Raw genomic sequence first — 25,812 nt, 5'->3', positions numbered from 1 at the left:
AATTTTTAATTATGTGGTTTCATGCCACAAGTGCATATTTTGAAGATGCAACTTGATGAAATATTTTATGTGGGTGACTTGAGATACTAAAAATAGGAGAGCATGTAAATCAAATCAGGAGATTTTTACTCAGTCTTTGTTTATGACACACCTCAGGCGTTAGTTACTAAAAAAAATCTTAAATGGCATTCACCATGTTAATTTTGAAAAGCCAGTTCTATGTTATAAAGTCTAATTATTATCAGATTTGAAGTATCAGTATAAATCAAGGGACTGTGGTGATCTCACTAGAAAGACTTCCCCTTATCCCATGATTTCCTCTTGCTGAGCACAAATACACAAAATGTTCCACAAGGCTCAGCACACATCTCTCTCACCAGGAGTTCGTAATTGTGTGTTATAAACCCTGCTGGAACTCCAAACACTGTAAGTGCTGCGTACTTGCTTCTCATTATCTAAGCTCTGTGGTGATTCTGTTACAGATGGATATGTGCCTCATGTCCTGGCTTAGGACAAATTTACTTTTTTTTTCCTTCTTTCCTGTCATTTATATATTCTACTCACTACCACATATGTGAAAGTGAAGCATAGTGCACTATTTTCTACAGTTTTTGAAAGCTTTTAAATGATTCATAACTTCTTTATATAGCTGGTTTTACTGCAAATTTTGAGCAGCATGGAGAGTTTATAGGCTAGAGTCCTTTCTGGAGGTTTCAGTGGCCTTCAAGGTGAAAACAGAATTTGAAGGACTCTAGTGGCGGTTTCAGTGCAGAAGTTTTGTTTTTCCTTCTGTTACCTCTGTTATGGTTATCCACACCTCTTTGTCTGGAGAACGTACTGCTCTAGTGTGTTGATCCTTGGAAAGACAGAGCGAGAGGCCTCCTTGAAAGTGCACTGTGAAATAAATTTGGTCTCTCAAGTGCACAGTCTGTCAAAAAAGAGGATTTCGTATAAAACATGCTATCTTTTAAATTCTAAGCCCCACTTATTTGGGGATGTGATTGCAGATATAAAACTAGGATCAAAATCACTGGAATTTGGACTCATGGAATTCAGTGGTGTTCAATGACAAAAGTTTTAAGAGGGGTTTTTTTTGGTGTGGTTTTTTTTTTTTGTTGTTGTTGTTCTGTCCCCCGTCCCCCCTCTGCCCCCGGGGTTTCTCGATTTTTAACTCATGCTCCACCTTGATCTCAGAGCCCGTTTTGTTTATGCTGGGTATACCGTAACAGCTGACCTTTTTTCTTCAGTGTTTGAGAAAGGCTTCCTTAACTTACGTAGCTTTGTTTTCCTGCTCTTTGCTCGTGCTTATGCATTTGGGCCGCTGCTCCAATCTTTTCTTTACTCAGGAGAGTGGTTGGAGAGGAACACAACGCAGTGATTTAGCCTTGTCTGTAGCTGTGCTGATAACCCTGATACTTTTGTGCATACAGTTTTATTTTCCTTGGTGGGGGAAAAAATGGCTGGCCACTGCTTACTTAAAGGGCTGATACTGGGTGCTAATAAACTACCATCCTATTAATATCATGATCAGGTCCTAAATTAATTTCAATAATTCTTCTGAAATAGTAATACCACTCAGATGGTTCAAGAAATACTTACAATTTCTTTGGAAAAGTGACCACAATGATGTTTTTGTCCTTTAGGTGGCAGCATATGACTTCACTCTTCCACTTAATACTCCTCGGGCTGACTTCCCATGGAGACAGCCAAGTCCTGTATCTGCAGCTTCTGCTGGATCTGTAAAGCATGTTGTTGCTCCTCGGCCACAGGCGGTGACTGTGGCTGTTCCATTCTGTAGAGTTAAAGCAGTTGGTAGGTAAACTAGGGACTTAAGCAGATGGTGGATACTTATATTTGCAGTGATGTTTTTGCTTGTATTCTAATTGCAGAGAATTACTACTTAACCGAAATTCGTTTGATAGTTGTGTAATCTGTAAATTTCTTGGAAGCTTACAAAATTTTAAAATTTTGATTTGTATTTTTAAATATGTGTAAAGCTGAACTTTCTAGACATATTTATGATGTGCTGGGAAAATATTGGGGTTTTTTTATATAGCCATTTGCTTTATATAAAAATGAGTTTACCAAAACTAATTTTTGTTTCTACTCATTCATTAGTATTTATAGACTGTATTGTGCAGACCCCAGTATTTACAGCAGTTCATCTGAAAAGTGTAGAAAAGTAGTATGTCACTCATACTCTTTTTTCTTTTTTCTTTTTTTCTTTTTTTTTTTTTTTTCCTTCTTACCCTGTCAAAACTAGGAGCTCTAGCTACTTTTAAAACTCCTTTAAAATGCCTCTGACTGGTCCTGATCCCATCTGACAGAACTGGTTGTAATTTAGTCCATTTGCTTCTGTTTGCTTTTATGTGCAGAACTGCACTCTTCTGGCCTGTCAGAGTTTGTTAATGGCCAAAGTTACAGGCCATTTGCCTGCAGCAAGAAATTGATATCTTAAATGATTCTTCTCTGCTTTTCTTAGAAATAATTTGTGGTTCTCTTTAGTCTCCTGTCTGTTCATTACAGTCATGTAGACCTACACATTGTGAATACTTGAATCCACTAGCTTTCCTCATCTCAGTTTTTAATATGTAGTCACTGTTTATTTGAGATGAGACTTAAGTGCAAGAAGTGTCTTCCTGGAATGATGTTTGTGTAATGTTTAAACATCTTGGGAGCACTGAAGGAGGCTTGGCCAATTAAATGCATAATGTGGGGTAAAAGTAACTCCAGTTTATTAGGTTTTATCTATGTTTGTTTTTTATTTCTTTTTTTTTTTTCTCTGTAGGCCTTTAACTTAAGTCTTACTTTTGAGATCTTTTAAGATATCAGAGAAACCCGAGAGACCTTCTTTAGATCCTGTGATGGAAGTAAATTCATATTAAACATTTTAAAATATGTTTAGTTTAAGGACACATAGAATAAAGATAAATGTACACGTGTATATGAGATTATTAGAAAGCACATCTCTAAGTAAAAAATCATGAATCAAAGTGACAGATTTCTAGTGCAGAAGTGATTTATGTAACCTGAAGCAAAAAGAAAATGTCTATTTCCTTTTTCCTTTCTTTGTGGAACAATGAATTGATACAATCAGTAAGTCTTGCTAATAAATGACAATCTTATCTAAATTTTATCACAAATTTGTACTTCTGCAGCATAGAATTTCTTCAAAGTACCAGTATAGGCCAACAACAAGTAATCATGGTACTAAAGTGAATATATAATACTTTCAGTTCTAAGAAATAGTTGAAAAAATAATTTGTGGCTTCTATTTAAATTTGAGTATTGAAATTACATTCTTACTGGGAATTTTGATGGGCTGGGAGGAGGGAGAGAAGTCTAAATAAATGTATTGACCCCCCAGTATTTCACATAATCATACAGATGCAGGCAACTAGCCAAAATATTTTTACTGTTAAAAAAGAACTTGATAATTTTATTACATTTTGACAACTTAAAAATTATGTCTGTTATTGATTCGTCATTTCAGATTATCACTTTAAAAACTAAAAGTAGGTAAGATGCATCTTGCAAATTCTAAGTTTTGATTTGACAAATATGCCTAATTCTCACTACTGTGGGCTTTATGGCACGTTTGTTTTCCACCACCCCCCCCCCCCCCGTGACAGTTTTTGTGGTTGACTGGGATTCAGGCTGCACAGGATGGTGCAGTTGGCACTTAATAGCTTATATCCGATGTTTGTACTCAGGCTTGTTCACCCTGAGAAAAGAATCACAATAATCTCGGGGTAGTCAACCCAGTCTTTTAATTTCAATGTAGTCACTATGTTTTCAATCCATTGTGGAACTTGTTTGAATTTTTTTTAAAACAAAGTTTGTAGACTGTTTCAGCACCTGGAAGGAAAGCAGGTCTCTTACTTAAATACTTGTAAGACTTTTCCGTTGGAGACTGCTCATTGGTATGTAAGAAATCACTGAAAGAGAAAAAAAAAAAAAACCAACCCCAAACCAGAAAACTCAACTGGAAAACACGCAAGCCCTACCTCAGCCAGACACAGAGGAAGAGGACATATTATCAATGTAATGACCTCGTGAGCTGACTTTTTTTTTTTTTTTTTTTTTTTTTTTTAAATAATCAATCTCACAATTTTTTTCATGGGGTGGATAATTTCTTTTCCTTTCCCTCCTGGTCTTTCAGTCGTGCTGTGTTTTCCTTGTACAGGCAGTTTCTATGAGAGGTGAGGACTTCGTGAGTGACATAGTTGCATATTGGTGGAAGCATTCCAGCAGATTAGGTTCCTACTTTGAAACTGTTAGTTTATAGAGTTTATATGCCTATGCTTTAGAGGAATATGGATGGTATTCTTGTTTACATAATGTGAAATACATCATTAGGAAATCCCTTGGGCTTTTTAGGAGGAGAAGAGAATTGATCAACACACTTCCTCAATGAGTATGAAACAAACTTGCAGATTTTAATAAAAGGCTACTTTATGCTTGATACGTTCCTTTCCAGTGTTTAATCAAGAAGCAAAATGAGGCTGTGGGAACATACACCTTTGTTTTTTCTAAATCCTCACTTGATCCTTTGTGATGGTGTCTTTGTTCCAGCTATATGAAATTAAGAGAAATGCTGGTTTTTATACAATCTTTCAAGTCTTTTCTGATGATTACCATCACAAATGTAAATGCATTCATCTGCAATAGGAAGATCATGTGGCTCTCTGTTTATAGCATCTTTATATGAAGGAGAGATGCTATAAGTCTGGTAGATACAAAATTTAAATAATTTTAATGTGACTAAAGGGTCATAATAAGACAGAAAGTTAAATTACAGTAATTATGTATATAGTATGGGAACAACGGAAAGAAAATACAGCTTTAAAACAAGAGGAGAAACACTTCTGCTAAACATGTGCAGAAGCAATGATTTTATGAAGGGACTTTGAGGAAATATTTGTCAAAATAATGCTGTATAAACATTTTAAATTATTTTTTCCAACAGTACTTAAATCACCATTGGAGTTCTCCTCAATGGTACTTAAATTTACACAACATTCAAGTGGCATACATTTCAATATTGTTGATGAAAGTCTGAATTCTCAGGTACGTAATCACAAGTGTTATAGTTATTCTTGGCTACAGCTTTTAATTACTCAGAAACGACTGGGAAAATAATATAGATTTGGAACTCAAAATTCAGTCATGTTCCAAATATATGGTTTAAATATTTAAAAGTTTTCCCATTGTCATTTTGTTCAGTTTTTTATTTTATGTTTGTCTTTTCACCACTAGAAATTTTTCCAAAACTCAAAATTGGGCTTGTCCTGACTCTCTGATATATGAGAAAGTATAGGCACCATGAGAAACTGACGCATGAATTGTGTAAGAAATAGCTTACTTCCAAAGATTTTCTGCCTCTGCCTGTGTTAGTAAACAAGACAGTGACAGTGCAGGAATGCAATCGATGTGCTGTGATGGTCCATACAGTTAAATTGCTGTCCCAGTACATTGTATGGTACTGATCTGTGCCAACTGGCACTCTCCCAAAAAATTCCTGGTCATGATTTAGGGCTTAATGGGAAAGAGGCACTAAATAGGATATTTGGCCACGGCCATTCTGTTTTGGAACATAGAGAATTTGGCTGTACGAATGCAAAACATACCATAAAATAATTTGTTGCTTCTAGTTCCCAAAGGCTTTGTTTGGAAACTATAAAAAATTATTTTTGGCAATGATGAAAACACTTGAAACTCTTCTTCAAGTATCTTCAGAAAACAATGATAATACAAAGTCAAGGCCTTTTCCTAGCTATAGATGTGTTAGAAGTTGAAAGAGTAACTCTGAGATAAAGGAATGGAATTTTTTTTTTGTTTCCACTGTCATCTTATTGAATTAAAAGAATGCGTTTTGAAAACCTTATTCTGAACTTCTTGCTTTTTCAACGTATCCACCTGTAAGTCTAGATGTCACGAGCCATGTGTTTAGTGCTTGCTGTGCTTCATTTATATCAGGAAAAACTCCTCATTTCTGTTTGGCTAAGCACTCCCACCGTGATGCTTTGATCTATTTACCTCGCATAAAAGAGGTTTTTCCGTTCTGGAAAGAAAGTATTGCTCTTTGTGAATGTGGTGAGTGATTGGAAAGCATCTAGTCCGTGCTGATAGGCGTACTCATCTTGTCACCTTACAGATGCAATAAACTGGGTTCTTCATTGCGTTCTAGTACTTTCTTGCTTTCACTCTGATCTGATTGCAAAAAGAATGCTTAGGATAGAGCAATATGAAACGTATCATGATGTTTGCTGCTTTCCCTCTTTCATCATGTCCTCCTTTCTCTGCAAATATTTACAGAAGCTTGACCTGAAGAATATCTCAAGGCAGCAGTTGACATGGAAATTGAATTGTGGTGATGCAGGCAAAAATACAGAAAACGGTATTTTTAAATTTAGTCTGCAGACTGGATTTCTTGATCCAGGACAAAAAATCAGTATTGCTGTATTCTTCTGCCCTTGTAAGTAATTTTCTGAATTCTTCTACAGATACTTTGGCCAATATACCATTTTCATAGATTTGTTTAAATGACTTTTTATGATGAATCATAACTAGCACTTGTTTTGATTAACTTCCAGTTAATGTGACTAAATGATGAACTAAAATGCCAAAAGAAAGGTTTGGTGTGGTTCTGAGAAAATAAGAAAGCTGCAGAGCTAACACAGAGCATGGAATCACTTGATAGCATTATTTGAAAAGTCTGGTTTGCACATATAAAGCATCAAAGGCTGGGATAGCTGAATCGTTTTCAGTACTGCTCCTTCATGTGCATTTAGGTTGACTGACTTAGATACTAAAGCTTTCCAAGAGTACTTGGAATGTGTGTGAACTTTTTTCTAAATAGCCATAATTTAGATAAGAAAGGAAATTTCCTGCCTCAATGAGGTACAAAATCACTTAGCTATGGTATTTTCTGAGTAGTCTGCTCAGGCAACGAGACCCTAAGTAAAAAACGTAAAATAGATTTCTAACAAAACTTGAGAGCATGCAGGAAGATGGTAATCAACCACATACACTGGAAGAGGAATGGCAGAACATGAATATTAGGATTGTACCTTATTCCCAGTTAAGTATTTAAGGTAGACAGTAATGTAACACTGTATTTGAGTTGATAAAGCCCACCAGCATGTGCAGCTGATGCCTACAGAACTCAGTCATTTTGACAATTTTAAGTGGCCTACTTTTGGGGCCCCAGCATTCTCAAGGGGAAAAAAAGTTGTTTTGTCAAATCTGATCCTGAGTCAGCAAGTGAGCATCCCTGTCCTAAAGAAAGATGTTGCTGCTATTCTTTATGGTAGGATTGAAATCTATAACCTCAATTAAGCACTGGGAACAATTTAATATAATTATAAATAAAAAAATTATAGATATAAGTCTTGCTGTGATTCTGTATGATAAATTGAGAAGACTGTGTTAAATGTTGCTCTGCAAACATGTTGTGAATATGCAAGAGCAATATTTAATTGCACGTGTTGCTTGGAGTTCCTTGCTGTACTGCAAAACATTTTTCCATTATGTTTTATGCCTTGTTGGTAGTTTTTGTCTTCAACTTATGGTTGAAGAAAAATCACATCAACTTGTGGTTTTGCTTCATGAAGTGGAAAAGTAATTAATATATAATGATTTTTGCAGAATTATTTAGAAGGTTGTCTGGTTTAAATTCTTTTAATTTTTGTTTTGAGTGGCAAATTCTGACTTTTCTGAAGTAGTATTTCTTTGTGCATATAATACCTGGAAAGTTTCTGACCCAATCAGTATCTACAGTTGTAGTTTTTACGCTTCTAAGCTGTCCATGAGGTATCCTTTTAGAAATATGTATTTAAATTACTCTATTAAATTATATATTATTACAGATTAAACTGCTAGAAGAAAGTTAAGTGCCATTTACTATTGGAAGGCTGAGCAAAAACATTTAGAGCGTGTTTCTGGCTTTAATGCATCACTTTATCTCCTTTTCCCCTACATTCCTCCAAAGTAAATTGCGAAAACCCAGTTTTTGGCTTTGAACCACATGTTTATGAAACAGCCATAAAAATGTGTTCAATGCAATAAAGATTTTTTTACTCGGTAGGTTCTATTTTATACTTCATGTAATCTTTGGTTTTGGAACCAAATGATGTGATCTCACCTTAATCTCATCTATACAGGTCCTCAATCAGATTTTAGTGATAACTTAAGTAGGTTATCAAAATAAAATAAACAGAGATGAATTAAATAATCTGTTTTGGGAGCAATATGAAATAAAAAAATCCAAGGATAGTAGGTAAATTGAATGAAAATATTGTCCCAGGGTGTGAGAAAATGTTAGAATATAAAAATCAGAAGGGCTTAAACAGTGGGAGCAGGATGACAAGAAGATTGGACAAAACGCAGAGAGATATTGTAAAGTGAAAAACCTGGAAGTTATCTCTCTTCAGATGTTGAGTTTTACAAAGTTTTAGAAATGTGGACTTGGAATCTCAGTTTACTTATGAAGGATGTAAGGATCTACTCAAAGCACATCTGAACAGTGTGTCTAGACAGAAGAAAGGCTTTGGGTAAACTTCGGAATTTTGAGAAACTGTTGAGATGCAACTCAGAGTAAAAACAGGTTAAAGAAGTCAAGGAACAGAAATATATTATGACGCCAGCTCTTTGCAGTAAGAATGCAGAGGAAGAGGAATGTAAATATAGAAGGTTGGAAAGTGAAAAACAAACACTCATAACCTTCTGTTGTTCCTTGAGAGGCAATTAAAAAATACACATGTAGTTTACTGTAACTCTATTTCTTTTAAACATTTTTTTCTCCTTTCATAAATTTCTACTTTGCTTTCAATAGGGTATCATATTTTTTTTCTGCAGTATTTCAGATAATAAAGCCTACAAAATAAGTGTTGTAACTTTGAGAAGGTATTCTAATAGATATTTTTGCAGACTGTGCCTATGGTTAGAATAATTGTGAATCATACTAAAATAATCACTTGTGAAGAACACATACAAACACTTTTGTCTGCTTTGAATTTGAGAAACATATTCTTCTAATAGGAGATATAATAGCTGCATTTTGCATTGATTAGGTTAATGCATATAGCTTGGAAGAGAAAACTGCTCAGGGCAATATTAGACTTGGAAGATAAAAAGAATAAATCTGTATTTCCACATATCTGGTGATTTTTAGGGCCCAGATGAGCACAGGGTCTCATTTTCTCCTTCTTCTAAGTACCACTCTGGCATTTAAGACAGGAAATTTTTAAAAACTTTCTAATGCTGTTTTGTGCAGCCGCTGGAAAGGGATCGTGATAATAAATAGGTGAAATGGTCATCCATATGATGGTTGTTCTATTTAGGTGTTTACGTCATGAAAGTGTATTAAAATTACTTGTGTTACAAAGACTGTGAAGCAGAGAACAGCATACAAATAAAAGCCAATTTTTTGAATTACTGAATAAATTGTATGTGTAAATGCAGATGTGTATATACGTAAATATGACTGATAAATAATTGTCATTTGAAGTTATTTGTATTGTTGCTGTGTTCCCATACTTATTTACAGAAAATCATAAATAGCTGTAAAAATCTATTGCCCTTAATTCGATGTTCTAAGTATTTTCCCATGATTTATAGCCTACTTGTGCTATACCTTCACTGAATGTAATTACTCTTTCTTGCAAGAGAACATTAGATACATCAAAACCCACACAGGAGACCTAGTTAATGAATATGGTGTGCTAATCACCTTCATAGGTTTGTACTGTACAGTTGTAGTATGTGGGGGTGAACAAACCTTAAAATGAACTTTGAGTGTGCATTACAGTAATTTGTTTAAATATACTGCAACATTTATAATAATGAGAATGCAAAATGCTATAGTAAGCTATAGTGTTAAATTAAATGCAAGAGTTTATATAATGCGTGGTAGTATGATGCTACCTGTTAGAAAAAGTTTACTAAATTTAATAGAGATTTTCAAGAACTGAAGGTATATTAATATGATCCTATTCTGCTGTACTATAGTATAATGCATTAACAGTATATGAAAAATTCACTATATCTTACTGTGATATGAAAAAACTTATCTGCAACGTAGTAAGTTACAATAAATCTGTGCTCTGGGATCCTGTGTGGAAAAATACTCACAAATGCACCTGTGAGTTACCAGGAGTTCAATGCCCCTGGAAGGTGTGATGATTATATAATGGGCACAGATGACCATCATGACCTCCATCTTTTGGGGGTGTTGGTTGATGAGAAGCTCAACATGAGCCAGCAATGTGCGCTTGCAGCCCAGAAAGCCAACTGTATCCTGGGCCGCATCAAAAGAAGTGTGAGCAGCAGGTCGAGGCAGGTGATTCTCCCCCTCTACTTGGCTCTTGTGAGACCCCGCCTGGAGTACTGCGTTCAGCTCTGGGGCCCTGTCCTGGTTTCGGCTGGGACAGAGTTAACTCTCTTCTTAGTAGCTGGTACAGTGCTGGGTTTTGGATTTAGTGTGAGAATGATGTTGATAACACGCTGATGTTTTAGTTGTTGCTAAGTAGCGCTTATCTTAAGCCAGGGATTTTTCAGTTTCCCGTGCTCTGCCAGCAAGCAGGTGTGCAAGAAGCTGGGAGGGAGCAGAGCCGAGGCAGCTGACCTGAACTAGCCAAAGGGGTATTCCATACCATGGAGCATCATGCCCAGTATATAAACAGGGGAGAGTTGGCCAGGAAGGGCGAATTGCTGCTGGGGCATCGGTCAGCGGGTGGTGAGCAATTGCATTGTGCATCACTTGTCTTTTCTTGGGTGTTATTTCTCTTTTTTTGTTGTATTCCTTTTCATTACAATGATTATTATAATATTATTATTAGTGTATAATAATGCCGAGCTATTAAGCAGCTGCGTGGTGCTTAGTTGCTGGCTGAGGTTAAACCACGGCAGCCTTTTTGGTGCCTAACGTGGGGCACGATACTTACCTGGCAGGGGAGATGCCATGATCAGGCAGGTGGTTTTCCCAGGGTCGTGGGTTCGAGCCACACTGTGGCTACTCAAACCCTAGCGACAGGTGCTGCAGCTACTCTAATTCACTCACAAGTCCCAGCACAAGAGGGACATGGACCTGTTGCAGCAAGTCCAGAGGAGAGCCGTGAAGATGATCAGAGGGCTGGATCACCTCTCCTGTGAAGACAGGCTGAGAGAGTTGGGGTTGTTCAGCCTGGAGAAGAGAAGGCTCAAGGGAGACGTTATAGCAGCCTTCCAGTACCTAAAGGGGGCCTACAAGAAAGCTGGAGAGGGACTTTTTACAAGGGCATGTAGTGATAGGACAAGGGGTAATGGCTTTAAACTGAAAGAGTGTAGATTTAGATTAGATGTAAGGAACAAGTTCTTCACTGTGAGGGTGGTGAGGCACTGGAACAGGTTGCCCAGAGAAGTTGTGGGTGCCCCCTCCCTGGAAGTGTTCAAGGCCAGGTTGGATGGGGCTTTGAGCAACCTGGTCTAGTGGAAGGTGTCCCTGCCCATGGCAGGGGAGTTGGAACTAGATGATCTTTAAGGTCCCTTCCAACCCAAACTATTCTATGATTCTAGTTTTTTTTTTTTTCTGCAACAGTAAGATATTAAATAACTATGCCCTTTAACAGTTTCTGTGGAGAAATGGTTAGTTTACTTTTTTTTTCCTTCATTTTTTGTAGGGCTTACTTTTAAGTTTTATCTACCTCTGAGTTTTGTGCTTTGAAGTCTGTATTTCAGTGTATGCAAATTCTTCACTGGCACCCATTTATGCTGAAGGTGTATATATGCAATAAGGCATGAATTATCAGAAAGTCCAAGGCAACTAAACTGTTTGTTTGGGAGACAAGTGTAGGAACTGAGTAACAATCTAATACAAACTTAAGAGGATGAGAAGAGCAGATGGTGATTTTACTTTCTTCCCACACACTCTCAAAAGGTCAAAAAACATGCTATTATACAGTTAAGATTTCTGGGGGAAAAATAAAATAAAAAATCGGATTTGTGCTGCTACAGAGGAACAAGGAATATGGACATCCTTAAAGAGGTGGCCGTTTAAACTAGCTTTTGCTGCTAGTTTAAATTGCAATTGAAAGTAGAGTGGAAGGTGTGGGGACTTGAAATATTTCTCCTCCAGAAGTATGTAAGCAATATCAGGAGGAGAACTTGCACATGTCTATAACTGATTTTCAGCAGAAATATTTTTATAGTTTCTATTAGCAAGGGATCTGCATAAAGTATAGTCCCAGGATAGCATGCTAGGGAGTTAGGCACTCTGAACTGGATAGGCTTTCTAGTGCAAATTAGACTGAAAATGAAGCAGCTAATGAATATATGCACGCATGTGCTTTGAGAGGTTGTGTTCCTTTATTCAGAGTTTTTTCTAAGGTAAGGCAATGAATGCTCATTTCCCCTAATAAATATATTTAGAAAAGACAAAGGGGAAATTTCCTGTATAATTCTACAGATTTTGTTAGCCCTTGGCAAATTTAGATTGGCAGATTTGTAAATACCATCAAATATCCCTAATGAAAATTTTCACATCTACTGGACTGCTTGTTGTTTGCCCTATAGAAATTAATGGTGGTATATCAGAATGGTAACGGCAGCACAAGCTTTGACAGTGGTCATGAAAGGTGTGATTAATAGAATAAATTCATGACTTCAGCTGTTAGTTCAGGACATAACTCTCATTAATTTCAAAGTAATTTATTTAACATAAAATATCCTGAAAACATTGGTCCTAGGCATTAGAAACTAATGAACAAAACTTAATGAAATAATTCACTTTTTTGTCTTTGTGTCTGTTTAAAATGAGGACAGTATCGCAACTTCCTGGTGTTTCTGACATAAGCAATAAATTATTGGCTTACACATTATGCAGAATTTTGATGTCAGTAAGTGTGTGGAGCCACACACAGAATGATCAGCAATGCAGAATAAGTACTGTCTGTTCTGCCTTCTGAGCAAGTCAAGGATTCTATGGCAAACGGATGTGATTGTGTAGTTAATGGATTTGTTAGAATTGTTACGTACAGTATGAATGAAAAGTTTGTATGAGGAAATCTTAACACTATTCTTTCCTAACTTTTGAAGGTTTAACTTTGGAACTATGGTTAATATGAATATTTTAAAATGTGAGTTAGTGAAAATTGCATATTCTTTGCTACTGATGTATGCTCCTCTAGTTTTCTTCCTTCGTGGCGTTCCATCCCTATGGCGTTTATTGGTTATGGCCTTTCACTTTCCTTTACCATGTCATACATATTTATGAAGATAGGATACCAGAAATATGGTTTAGTTAGAGCACAGATGTAGGACAGTAGACTGTCTAGCTCATATAGGGGAGTAACTTGTATACAACATCTCTTCTTACAAGCATGTAAAAAATATCCTGTTTGGCTCTTCGTACATCTCCATGACCCTTTCTGATGCTCTCTCACCTTTCCCTCATAAAAGGGCTAAGTGCCAGAAAAAGGTGTGTTCTTGCTTTATCAAAAAGTAAAAACACAAGCTTCTTAGCCTTCTCAGCAGTATTGTCTCCTAAAGTTGGTTTCCATTTAACAGGGAATTAGCGAGATGTTGCAAACGCTGCAGCAAGTTCCTATTTCATCTGGTTTTTCACTTTGCCAGTTCTATGTTTTCTGGTCTGAAATGAAGGGATCCACAGGCCATGTTCTGGTGAGCTAACAGGCTTCCATGAAGTTCCTCTGTTATCATCTTCGTGAAGAAATTGGCTCTTATGAGGAGGGAATAAGACACAATATTTTGAAGACACTAGGTTTTCTTCTTTGTGTATGTAAACAATGGCAGCTCTTTCTCAGGCTGTGAAAACTATTATCTGAGCTCATCTCAGAAGAGCTTGTCACGTGTATTTTGTTTGCAGTGACACATATGTGCTCATACAGACACATAAAATACAAAATTATTTGTTTTGTTATCTCTTTCCTTCTTAAATATTAGATGAGAATGTTTCCATACTTACTAATCTGATGACAGAGGGGAATCAAAGGGAAAGGTGTTTTTCTTGAAAATGAAAAGATTAAACTTTTTGGGGTGTCTTACAACACGTCATACAGATTTGTTTCCAAATACAAGAGGTGTTCATTACTTGGCCCTCAAAACTGTTTCTTTTGCTGGCTCTTCAGCAGGTGGGAATGACTGAAAATTTGGTAAATGGCACTTCATGGTTTGGAACACCATTCTGATAGTGTAACGGTTGTAGAAGGAAGCACTTTGCTCCCTGTATCAGTGAAAGAAAATGTGCTTTTCCATCCTAGAGAAAACTGCCTTGCAGCAGTTAGCAAGATGGCATGAGAAGGGGCAGAACACAAGGAAATGGGAGCTGCTCCCAGTGGAGGGTAGAACCTGTCCTGGTAGCTTGTGTGAGGCTGACTTGGCAACAGTATAGGTTTTAGAGTCATCTGTTAAAATGTAGTGATTGCCATCTTAAAAGGCACCAACTTTATATTGTCTTAGCAGTCAGATGCTTTTGATATTTATTCCTTCATAAGATTAGCATTGTCTGTGTTAATTTATAGTGTTAGTGTAATTTATAATATGACTGCAATTCTTAAAATTCTGAGAAGCATTACATTGATGTTATATATTTGGAATATTAATACAATAAATGAAGAACTTGGACTTTGAAAAATTTCCATCAAATTAAAAAAAATATGGATTTCTTGTTTGCTACAGGCAAGTGTTCTAAGCTTTCTTAATAAATAATTCTTCTGATACAACATTTACTGTGTGTTAAGCTACAATTTGGGTAAGAAAGCAATACCAATGACTTTTAAAAAAAAAAAAACAAACCCCACAACAAACCAAAAACTTTTACTATAACCCTTTTAGTTGCATGTATTTATGGTAATTCAATTCTGTGGTGCTTTATTTATTTATGTATTTTTTCCTTTTTAACAGCTTGTCCTGGGACATACACATCTGAAATGTCCGTGTGTCTAAACGATAATCCATCACATTACAAAATAACGTTGTCTGGCACTGTGAAGTCACCAAAAATAAATTTTGATCCCCCCTTTTTAATGCTGATGCCAGTTCCTCTTGATGTGAAAACTGAAACAGCCATCAATATCATTCCACAAGATTATTTAAGGTAAAAATCTCAACATAAATTTATTACAGGAATCCTGAATAATTCTTGGGTTTGTTCTTTTCTGAAAAAGTGAATTAATTTTTGTTTGTGTGGGTTAGTATTAATTTTCTACTCAGCAGGGAAAGAGTCTGTGTATTTAAGAGAAAATTCATGTAATTAATATTGCTGTACATTCAACAAGCCCATGTCCTGTCCTCAAAACATTCCTCCTTCATGAAGTGACCATCTTCTGATAAATTCACTCTGTCAGATGCTTTTAAAATTACTTTGAATAGCACAAAAATTAAGAGGAGGCTCCTACCAGGATTTTTTGTTAACTTTAGCCAGATCCTAAGATCATAGTCTTAGTTCTTTTTTCGCATTGTGATCAGATAAAATCTTTCTGTTTTTTATTTTCTCTACTCTACAGGTTATAAAGCACTGTTTTGAAATCTAGCTATTGTTGTTTGGTTTTTTGGTTTGTTTTTTTTTTTTTTCCCTTCCTAAGCAAGATTTTAGTACCAAAGAGGACAGCACAAATGTTTTAATCCTGTCACTTAATATAATAAATAATCCATATAATTTTCATTTTTCTGTGCATCACCCACTTTATCCAGTTATTTGAATTTATAAAAGAGCCTTTTTGTAATCTTCATATTATGTAGCATAACCCAGCACCACACATATTCCAATTTGATAGAAATCTTAATATTTTAATTTTTCCAAGCGCTCTTGTGTACATGTGTGTCAAAATATGCTTTTCTGGTCTCTAAGATAAAACTTTTCTGTTTATAATTAGTAAAGAGCAGTAATATTAGTTTGTTATGCTTATGTAGGTATCATTTCAATACTAGAAGAACTGGAGGAAAACTCTTAAGTTGCTGTAAATTAATGAAATTAACTTTACCTTCAAATTATTATTGTCTTATCTCGTTTGAGTTGTAGTAATTTATCAAGTGATTTGTCTATTGTCAGTAGCTCAGTGGTTGGAACTGAAAAGATTCCATACGGGCCTGGACTGACTGCCATTCTTATTTCAGAACTGGAACCTAACATTACATAACTGGGGAAAGCATCTTAGGTATCTTCATGAATTTCCCCTTAATATTTCTATTTTAAAACTTGCTTTAACTTGTTGTGCAATAATGCAGTTTAATCAATATTAGTGAAAGCTTTAAGTTTAGGAAACCTAAAGTAAGGAAGTAATATTTATGCCCTTTGTAGCACAGTTAGTAGAAATTGCTCTTCGTTTGGATGTTGAACTATTGTGGGTCAGTATAAAATGTTCAGATACATGCGTAGAAAACAAACTAGCATCTAAATGCTAAAGGAATGTTAATTCTTTAGCTAGTTTCACTTGATTTATACTTCAAAACTGAAGTTATTCTTCTGTATTTAACTGTGAAAAGCAGTTCCGTAGATGTGTGAATCTGTAAATCAGCTTTATTACTGTCATCCTGTGAGCACAAACAGCATTACTGTTTATTTTTAACACAGGCAATCACGAATTCAAGTTGAACTTCCAGAGCTTGAACTTGAAGATGGTGATAGGATTTACCCTTTTTCTGTACAGTTCCCGGAAGGACAAGATATTGTTCTTTCATCAGATGGCACAAATAAGGAACTAATTTGTCGTATCAGCTTCAGATCATCTAGGCCAGTGTCATTTTTAGGGAATATGTTCTTCATCGATGAAGAAGAAAACAGGTAATGTGTGCAATTCAAATTCATTTGGGGGCAGGGTCCAAACTGACAAAGTTGGATATAAGACACGGAACTCATAATGGTTGGGTAAAGGCACACAAGAATAATTCTGAAAAAAAAAGAAAATGAAACATAGAAATGTATTTCTTTTTTCAACTGCATTACAATTCAAAAACACAAAATTCAACTTTGGTCTCTAAGATAAGATTCATTTAAGTGGCCATCTTAAGGTCTTGTGTCTCATTCGTATCTACTGGTAATTCTTATGTCTACTTCAATCTTCTCAGATTGCTTTCGAGAGACATGGTCTTCATTCAGCAAATCCCAATGTTTTCTATTACAAAATATTTTGCTTTTTGAAAAATATCCTATTAAAATTTTACAGTCCATTCCATGCTGGATTTCAAGGTGGTCTGATTTCGGGTTGAGCCAAACTCTGTGAAGTTTTATTCTATTGAGCCTTTCTCCAACGTTTCATTTTTTAAAATAATGAAGTGTTTGTGACTGGTTTAGTCTCTTTTCTGGCATCTGGAAGAGCTGGTGGTTCTTGTCACGTATTTGCAAATCTTTACAAAGTTGCAGTGGAGTGATCTTGCAAAGGATTACTCCATTTTCAGTCCTCTCAAAAGCTTCAGGTGTTCCTCTGGTACCCAAGAATTCAAGAAGAGACATCTCTGAGTAACTTAGCAGATGCTGTCTCTAAGTAAGAGATTCTGGTTATTTTAAAGACTATCTGTACAATGTGGAACTGTGCAAGAGTACTTGGTGGTTCTTTTTGGTTTTTGTTTTTTTTTTTTTTTTTTTTTAAATTTTGAGAATGTTTGTGGCTTATTCATGTGATTTATTATTTATACATTACATGTGGTTTATTTATTCCTTGAGCCTCTGAGCTTCAGAGTAAAGGCAGGGAGACTTCTTAAGGGGGAATTACACTGGAAGTCAGAATTTCATTTTGCTAGGAACCAGCAAAGAACAAGTCCCAGTCTTATTTTAAAGAGACATCCCTCCCTCCTTCTCTCAGTGTATGCTATTCTTCAGTCTTTTGCTCTCCATGTTGTCTGTCTTTTTTCGCCTGCACTCTGCTGCTACCTTTTTTTTTTTTGTGTGTGAGTGTGTCCCCCCGGCCCTTCTTCGGTGTTTTTAATTATTTTTTTAAATGTCAATTTTAACTCATCTTCTATTGTTGTATCTTAATCCTTAATTTTTCCTTCTCTGTTTTTAAGCTTTTTACAGCAGAACAGTCTGTTATGAGTTTGTATCCTCTGAGCTGAGGCATTTCCTGATCTCTAGTTCTTCCTACAATATCTGTAATACTGTTACTCAGTTAGCTTATTAGGAATCTGGAGGCTACTGTCCGCACCAAAGATCAATATGGAATCCTTTAGGTGGAAGAGTGTGGGTTGGTTTGGCTTTCTTTTGTTTTGGTTTGGGGTGTTTTTGTGTGTGGTTTTGTTTGTTTGTTTACTTGTGGTTTTTGTGTTGGTTTTGGATTTTTTGTGGTTTTTTTTTGGCTACTGAGAAGGAAAGCTGCATATGTGTGTTCCGAGACAGGAATTGGGAACTATTAAATGATTAATATATTAATGCTTCTGTCAATTTTTTTTAAATTTGTAAGGGACAGGGCAGTATCTTTGAGCAGCTCTATAGGGAAACAGTTGGTTCATGAATAAAAAGGAGGCCGACTCCTGATCTCAATGAAGGCATTGTTTGGGGCATAAGATAAAAAGAAATCATTTTAACAGCCAGGTGACACAAGACTGCATGGATGGATGTTGCTCATCTATATCAGTGCAATTAATTGTTTACAGATTCTAAAATATATGTATATACACATATATATGTGTGGGGTTTTTTTTTTTGGTATGTGTAATGCTAGGAATTCATAAAAGGATACGTTTCAGCTTCAGAGCATACTTCCTATATGAAAAGTATACGGGATACTGTCTTTTCTCATATACTTCTGATATATGAGACAGGACTAGATAGCAAGGTATGGAAAACTGTTGGTGTCTTCTCCCTCCCTCCCTCCATGCTGGACTCTTCAGTGTTTTCTGCACTGCCTTAGAGGGACTTTCTGGACAGTAGCATCAGCAGAAGTGGGCACTATCAGAGAGAAGGGATAAAGGACAGATGTGCTTTACATTGTTTTTTATTTATTTATATATTTCCTCAAATGTAATCCTGTGCACTATGTCAGAAAGCATTTGAAGTTTTCGAAAGTACTGAAATTATTTGGGAATATAAGCATCTGAAAAATACTTAGGAATTTACGTGGTCTAATTCCTGTTAGACCTAAATTCCTTTAGGACAGAACACCTAGAGTTTGACAGCAATTTATATGCAGTGTTCATACCAAAATTCCTCTCTTTAAAACACTGTTTAGTGATGAAGACATATGCAAACATGAGATTGATACATCTTATTTTGATTTTAAACTAGTAGCCTGTTTTTTAAGTAACTTTAACGGTGAAAAGCAATGCAGAAGGTCTCCCCTGCCCCTAGTAAATGGAAATCAAATCTGTTATTAAATGTTCTGTGCAAAAATAAATGTTTTCAGCATTTGTCCCTTTTGTTCATGTCTTCCCTTGGTGGGATGAATGGGTGTATGCATGAGGAGGAAAGATAGGTACTGTTGTGATTAAAAGTCATTCCTGCAGTCACTATTTTCAGTAAAGCAACTATTTTGAGGGTTAAATATCTCCACCCTGCAGCTTAGAATGGGCTTTTTCCTAAGCATAAGACTAACTTTTATATTATGTTGATGCAAGTGTCATGGACCTTTCAGTTATTGCTGCTCACGTTGGATTAGTATTTTATATTTTTCTGTATAGATTGTCAGCCAGGAATCTATTTCTTATTCATTTTATTTAATTCTAAGATTTAATCATTGTGTGGGATGCGATTCATAAATGTGTGCTAAAGCTTGCAGTAATTATGAGAAAAGGATAATTTAAGCTTATGATGAGGTCTGAAATATAGCTGCTGAGCAGGCACAATATTTAGTTTTAATAACTGTTTTTATATGATGCACTAGCAGCTTCTCAAACTTTGTTATAGAGAAATAATCCTTTCTGCTGTGTAATAAACTTTTTTCTATATTTGCCATTAAAATGAAATAAAGGATACCATCCTCAATTTAAAGGCAAAGCCAATGTGTTTTTGAAAAAAAGATACCAAATAAAAGTCATCAAAGTAACCTTAAAAGGCATCCTAAAAATCATGCTCAGGAATGTCAGATCACCTTAAAATTGCTGCTGTGTTTTAAAATGTAGTAGATAGGTATTTGTTAAAGGACAGAACTAATAACATTGGTTTGCCAATGCATATGTGATTTCCTGTCAGGCAGTTGCACGTGTGCATGGGCTGTAGGAGCAGATGATATAGAACATGAACACAACCAGATGAAATAGCACACCATCCAAAACAAAGGGATTCTGTGTGTGCTATTAGTCAGAGCAGTAATATTGTTTATATTGGCTTTTGGAAGCCAATTGGTATCATAACCAGCAAGATTTCTTTCCTTCAATTGGAAAAGTCTAAGTGCCCAATTCTCTAATCCTGAGCATATCATTATTATTCTAATAAAGTCTATGATAATTTATCCAGATTTGGGTTTCGTTACTGCTGTTAATATTGGTATGTGCTTTGATATTCCACTCTGTAGTAATCCGTAGCTGCAATTTCTTGTTCTCTGCCTATCTACCCTCATTCTTCCCAGCACCCCCCATGGGAGACCTATGCAATGCGTTCAAACTTCAAACCTGATGCAACTAATTATCTAAGCACTTGAGCAGTTTGTTTCAAACTGTGTAACTAATGAGTTTAAACTGCTTTGTTAATTTGAGTCTTTTAGGAAGACAAGATTTTGATGCCTTCTAGATCTTTAATAATAAAACAGTGAAACCTATAACCTTTTATAACACCTATAAAAGCTAACTAGTCTTGAATAGGTTCCTGGTTTGTTTAATAGGCCATGAAATCTCACAGTATCAGTTGCTGAAGATGTATTAATTTGCCAGGTATTCTCTCTTTATATTTCCATTTTCAAAGTAATAATATGTATTTTTAAATGATTTGAACTAAAATTTTGAACTTCACCTCATGTTCTGTGTTCTGGGATGGAATTAAAATAAGCGAATTAAAAAGTTATTTTCTTATGTTGGTAAAATATCATGTCCTGTATCTAACTACTTAGAAGAGGAGCCTTAACTTCTAAGCAAAAGTAATTCTAGGCATATTTCAAAGCATGAGTATTGATGAGACAAATACTCTGTTTTGGTCATTTTTTACTTAGGCTCTGCAATGTTTTACTTCTCTAAATTCAGGTCTAAAACTTCAGTAGGATTGATTTGCATAGTCCATATTAAGTCCATCTAAATAATAATTTTTTTTTTCTTTAAATCAGAGTGAACATTGGGTAGAGGATAGATATTGTTGAATTTGGCTGCTTTACAGAAAACATTTGAAAGACGATAAGCAATCATTTTTTTATGGCAAAACCATGCTATATGTAGCTGTAAAAGAAAACTGAAGATATATATGGTTGTCATTTATGCAAGTAATTTACTGTGTGCACAGATTCAATTAAATGGATCGTAAGAAAGTGCATTAATATTTATTTAATGACTGCCTTAAATGAGAATATGCAGTGAATTTCTAATGTTATTGTTAATCTCTATTCTTCCTTTTTGCTCCTTTGACTCCAAAGCAGAATAAATCACATTTCCTTGCATAGGGCTGATAGGAATACAGAAGTAAAAGATAACACAAAATCCAAGAATGTCTTGGGCAAGTATTTAGTAAATGGGAAGAAATATTTAGCTATGACACTTATTTCCTTCAACTTGAAAAACTAAACCAAAAAAAGCCTCTGCGAACATGACGTCTTTATGTATTTGTTTTCTAATTGTTATTGTATCTTTTAATTTGCTGATTAGATAAATAATTTAGCAGGAAAGAAAGTTTTCTGCCATCCTGATTGAAATGACATGTAACTTACTCTGTGTAAAAAATAGGTAGTAAACAACAGGTACATGTTGTGTCATACAAACAAAGGAAATGGTGCTCTGGACGGCAAAATATCCAAAACCCCCCACACATGTGGTGGGTAGATAAATTGCTGTGATCATTGATGACACAAATGTGCTGAGGTCCTTGCTTCCCATGTTCTACAGTTCTACATTTTCTTTCCCTCTCCCACTGGGAAGCTGGGGAAACTCATGCAATTCCTGATGTTATTCACATTGTTCATGGCTGGAATTTCAGGAAGAGAGGGTGTCAGGGATCTTAGCCTCTAATAAGAACATGATAACATGATGCAACTAAGACACAGTCACTAAAAGGTACCCATTTATGAATTGGTTCCAGTTGTTTTGATAGTCCATGAGATCTCAGTGTCTCATGGAGGGAAACAGTACGTTCCCTTTTGCTGTTGGGAAATGTGCCTAAACCATGTAGCTCTTTAATAGACACTGCTGGCAAATGTCAAATGCGTGTATTCTGCTGGCATGCCTTAGAAAATAAGACCTGCCAATTTCTTTCAATATCATTTAAATTCGGAGAGAGTAGGGAGCTAGAAAACATTGGAGTTCTTGATATTTTCATGCTGCTTTGCTGCATTCATCTGACCTAATAATATATTGGCATTTTACTTCAGATAGGTGGGAGTGCTTTTGAAAACCAGGATGGTCCAAACCCATTAATCACTCTGTTCTTTTCTATGCTTGTGGCTTTCTACCATTTTGATGGTCCCTGCCAGCTGAAGCGTCTGTTATTCAGGAATGAAGAACTGACATCATTGCTGCTACTAGAAAAAATGTGGCTAGTTTCCCAGCTATAAGTCTTGTATATTGTGTGAAACCATGTGTCTGTCACTATTCGTTATTGTATTATTTCAATTGCTGTGAAAGCCTGAGCTCCTGCTACAAAGGATAAGGGCTCCTCAGTGTTAGGGAACTGCTCATTTGTGAATAGAAATGGCAGAGCTTGCATGGGTCATCTTTTCCTCTCCCTTCCAGTTCTGTCATCTCTGGATCAGTTCAAGGATTTTTGGGGGGAGGGAGGAGGGCAGGTCTTTATTTATTTATTTTTAAATTACAACTTCTTGTTCCCTGTGTCTAGGTCATTCCTTGTTCTTAAAGATCTGTAAAATGCCTCACTCTCATGTCAAGTTTTCTTTTGGCACTAATCAATTTTGCAAACAGTTTGTTTTGTTTCCTAAACTAGCAGTGTGAGCTTCCATTAAATTTTCTTTTTATTTACCCAAGCAATGTTGCTACAGAAATTTGTCAGTTAGATCCTAATGGCTTTGGATTCTTTCTCTTTAGAAATTGTTAGCGATATTCTGCATCTGTTAATGAATACTGTTGAGGAAGGGTTATTTAACTATGCCGATATTTCTAGAGCATTTGAGGTACACTGATACAAAACAAATCACTTGTTTCTACTTAGAAAATGTCTGAAATGCTATAGAGCAAAATAAAAAGGATAAATATATTTTGATTCAGGTTCTTTTGTCTTTCCACAAACATTAAAACAAACAAATGAAAAAAAAAATCAGAGTTAATTTAAAAGAAGTGAACGTACTGCTTTTATAGAGAGTGTTGGATGGTATTTTTTTGTCATCACAGCTGGAGCTTTAGTTTTTGGTGATCAGCAGGTTTCAAATGTTGGTAAACACAATATATTTAATGGCCATTCTCCTGTTTTGTGTTCTTTGGAAATGTGCATTAGAGAATAAACACTGAAATAACGGTGGCAATGATGGTTCATGTAGATAACAAATTTTTCACTTGCTGTATTAAGCATTATAAAACTGAATACACTGAATAATTTAACACATTTAGTAACTTCACATTTGCTAGCAATACAGGTACCGTTCATTCTAATAGAATAGCACAGACTTTTATGTTTTTTAGTTAAGCTCTGCTGCAAATACAGAATAAATACATTGCACAAGACTTCTAGCTTTGTAACCTCACTTCATGAATGGTGTTATAAATAAAGGTCAGTGGTACAAGATGATTTTAACCACATGCAGAATGTACATGTCTTTGTAATCTATTTGCCATATTTGTATGGAAATATGCATGCTTTTCTGTCTGGTGCCCTATATCTCAGTGCCTGAAATGTGTATGATAAATATTTAGCTCCTAGCACCTTTGTTTCTTCTGCCATGCTTCCTTAAGAATGGAGTGTCATCTTTTGAAACTCAGATGAGTTTTTTAGCTACTGACTCATTCTTCTTGAAGTTTTCTTTCAAATCCCACTTTTGGGAAAATACCATATTAAAATACTTGATGATGAGTGGACAGGTGACCAATAAGGGAGTTGATATTTATTATCACAGAATGGCTGAGGTTGGAAAAAGCCTCCAGAGATCATCTAGTCCCCTCTTCAAATCCTCCCCTCAAATCAGAATCAACACTGTTGTCCAGTTGTTTTTTGAGTATCTCCAAAGATGGAGACTCCACAACCCTGTCTGGGCGGACTCTTCCAGTGTTCAGCTGCTCTTATGGTAATTTTTTTTTTTTTTCTTCTTATGACTAGATAGAATTTCCTGTATTTCAATTTGTACCCATTGCCTTTTGTGCTCTCACTGAGCATCACTGAGAAGAGTTTCGCTCCATCTTCTTTACTCCCTCCCATCAGATATTTATACACATAGATAAGATCCCCCTGAGCCTTCTCTTCTCCAGGCTGAACAATCACAACTCTGTCTTTCTCCATATGGCAGGTTCTTCAGTCCCTTCTTCATCCTTGTGGCTCTTCGCTGGCCAAAGTCTGCTCTTCTGAATTCCAGGGTTGTGAATCTGCTTTTTGCCTTCTTTCCTCCTTTTGGAATCCTGAACTCCACCATCTCATGGTCACTGCAGCCTTGGTGGACCCATGGTCACAGGAGCTAAATCCTTGCTGTCAATATCAGCTGCAGAATCAGTTGTTGACTTGCAGGATCCATCCACTCACCATCAAGCTCTATTCCATCACCAGCATGACTAAAGAGAAGACCACCTGTGCCCCATTCCCTTGATCATTGCCCTCAAAGCTGTGCAGTCATGCCTGATACGTTCCAGGTCTCCCCATCAACTTTGCTGGTGCCCACGTGGAAGAGTAGCAGGGCCGAGGGTCGGACAAGCTGCATCGGTCTCTCAACAGCATCCTGGATCAAAGCTCCAGGCAAGCAGCAAATCTCCCTAGGTGAAGGGTCAGGTTGGCAAATGAGGTTCTCCGTCCCCTGCAGCAGGGATTTACTCACAACTATCACTTGCAGTTTCCTGCTGTTGCTTCACAGCTCATGCTCAGCCAGCACAAGTGCTTCATTGTCCAATCTTTTTTCAGCTTATGAACACTCTGAAGCTTCTAAATTTCTTAGTTAAGAATATATGTGTTGTGTTTGCTATTGGCTGGGTGTATTAATTTCTCTTACTATAACACCACAGCAGCCAAGGAGGCATGCCCATGATGGATTGTTAGCAGCATGGAAGAGGGAGGAGCTTCTCTTGCAGCAGCACTGTGAGGTCTGAGGCATTTATTTGTACACAGATGTTCTGTAGCAATGGCTGTTCTTCATATTCTAGGTTGTGCAGTAGTATCTTTGGTATCTTTGCTTTGAGTAGTATCACTCATTGAATTTGGGTAGCTAGTTACGATGTACTGCAGTTGTTCTCAAGCACACTTTTCTGTGTTTTGTTACTGTGCAAATCAGAGCATGAATGAAGATTTGGCATATGCCCAAATCTCAAATCAGCATTGAGGATGGAGATGGCTGAGGTGCTCACCTCAAACTGAGAAATCAGAAAGTTGACTGAGTCCAATAATACAGACATCTGAGTTACTTTCATATAACTTGAGAGCGATGTCTTTTATTAACCTTCATACAGCTTTCTTCTGCCCCTGCCCCCAATTCTGTTGTCTGAAGTTAACCTAACATATGCCTGCAGAGTATTGAGAATTGTCATTTATCACAATAAAGTCACAAGTTGGAAGCTCTGACACCTGGTTTGGGCAAGTACAAATGTACATTTTGTACATATAGA

At 36.2% G+C, this 25,812-nt stretch overlaps 1 protein-coding gene across 1 annotated transcript in view; it reads left to right on the top strand.

Moving 5' to 3' along the window:
- Nucleotides 1–25,812, top strand: part of CFAP47 (cilia and flagella associated protein 47) — a 363,098-nt gene that overhangs the window by 41,184 nt on the left and 296,102 nt on the right. The window contains 5 exon segments of the mRNA XM_050891106.1: nt 1,644–1,812; nt 4,970–5,070; nt 6,319–6,478; nt 14,902–15,094; nt 16,571–16,780. Of these exon segments, the coding sequence (XP_050747063.1) occupies nt 1,644–1,812; nt 4,970–5,070; nt 6,319–6,478; nt 14,902–15,094; nt 16,571–16,780 (833 nt within the window).

The sequence above is a fragment of the Gymnogyps californianus genome, chromosome 1, assembly GCF_018139145.2.
Source record: "Gymnogyps californianus isolate 813 chromosome 1, ASM1813914v2, whole genome shotgun sequence".
Classification (NCBI taxonomy): domain Eukaryota; kingdom Metazoa; phylum Chordata; class Aves; order Accipitriformes; family Cathartidae; genus Gymnogyps; species Gymnogyps californianus.
This window is presented reverse-complemented; position numbering and strand designations above follow the sequence as displayed.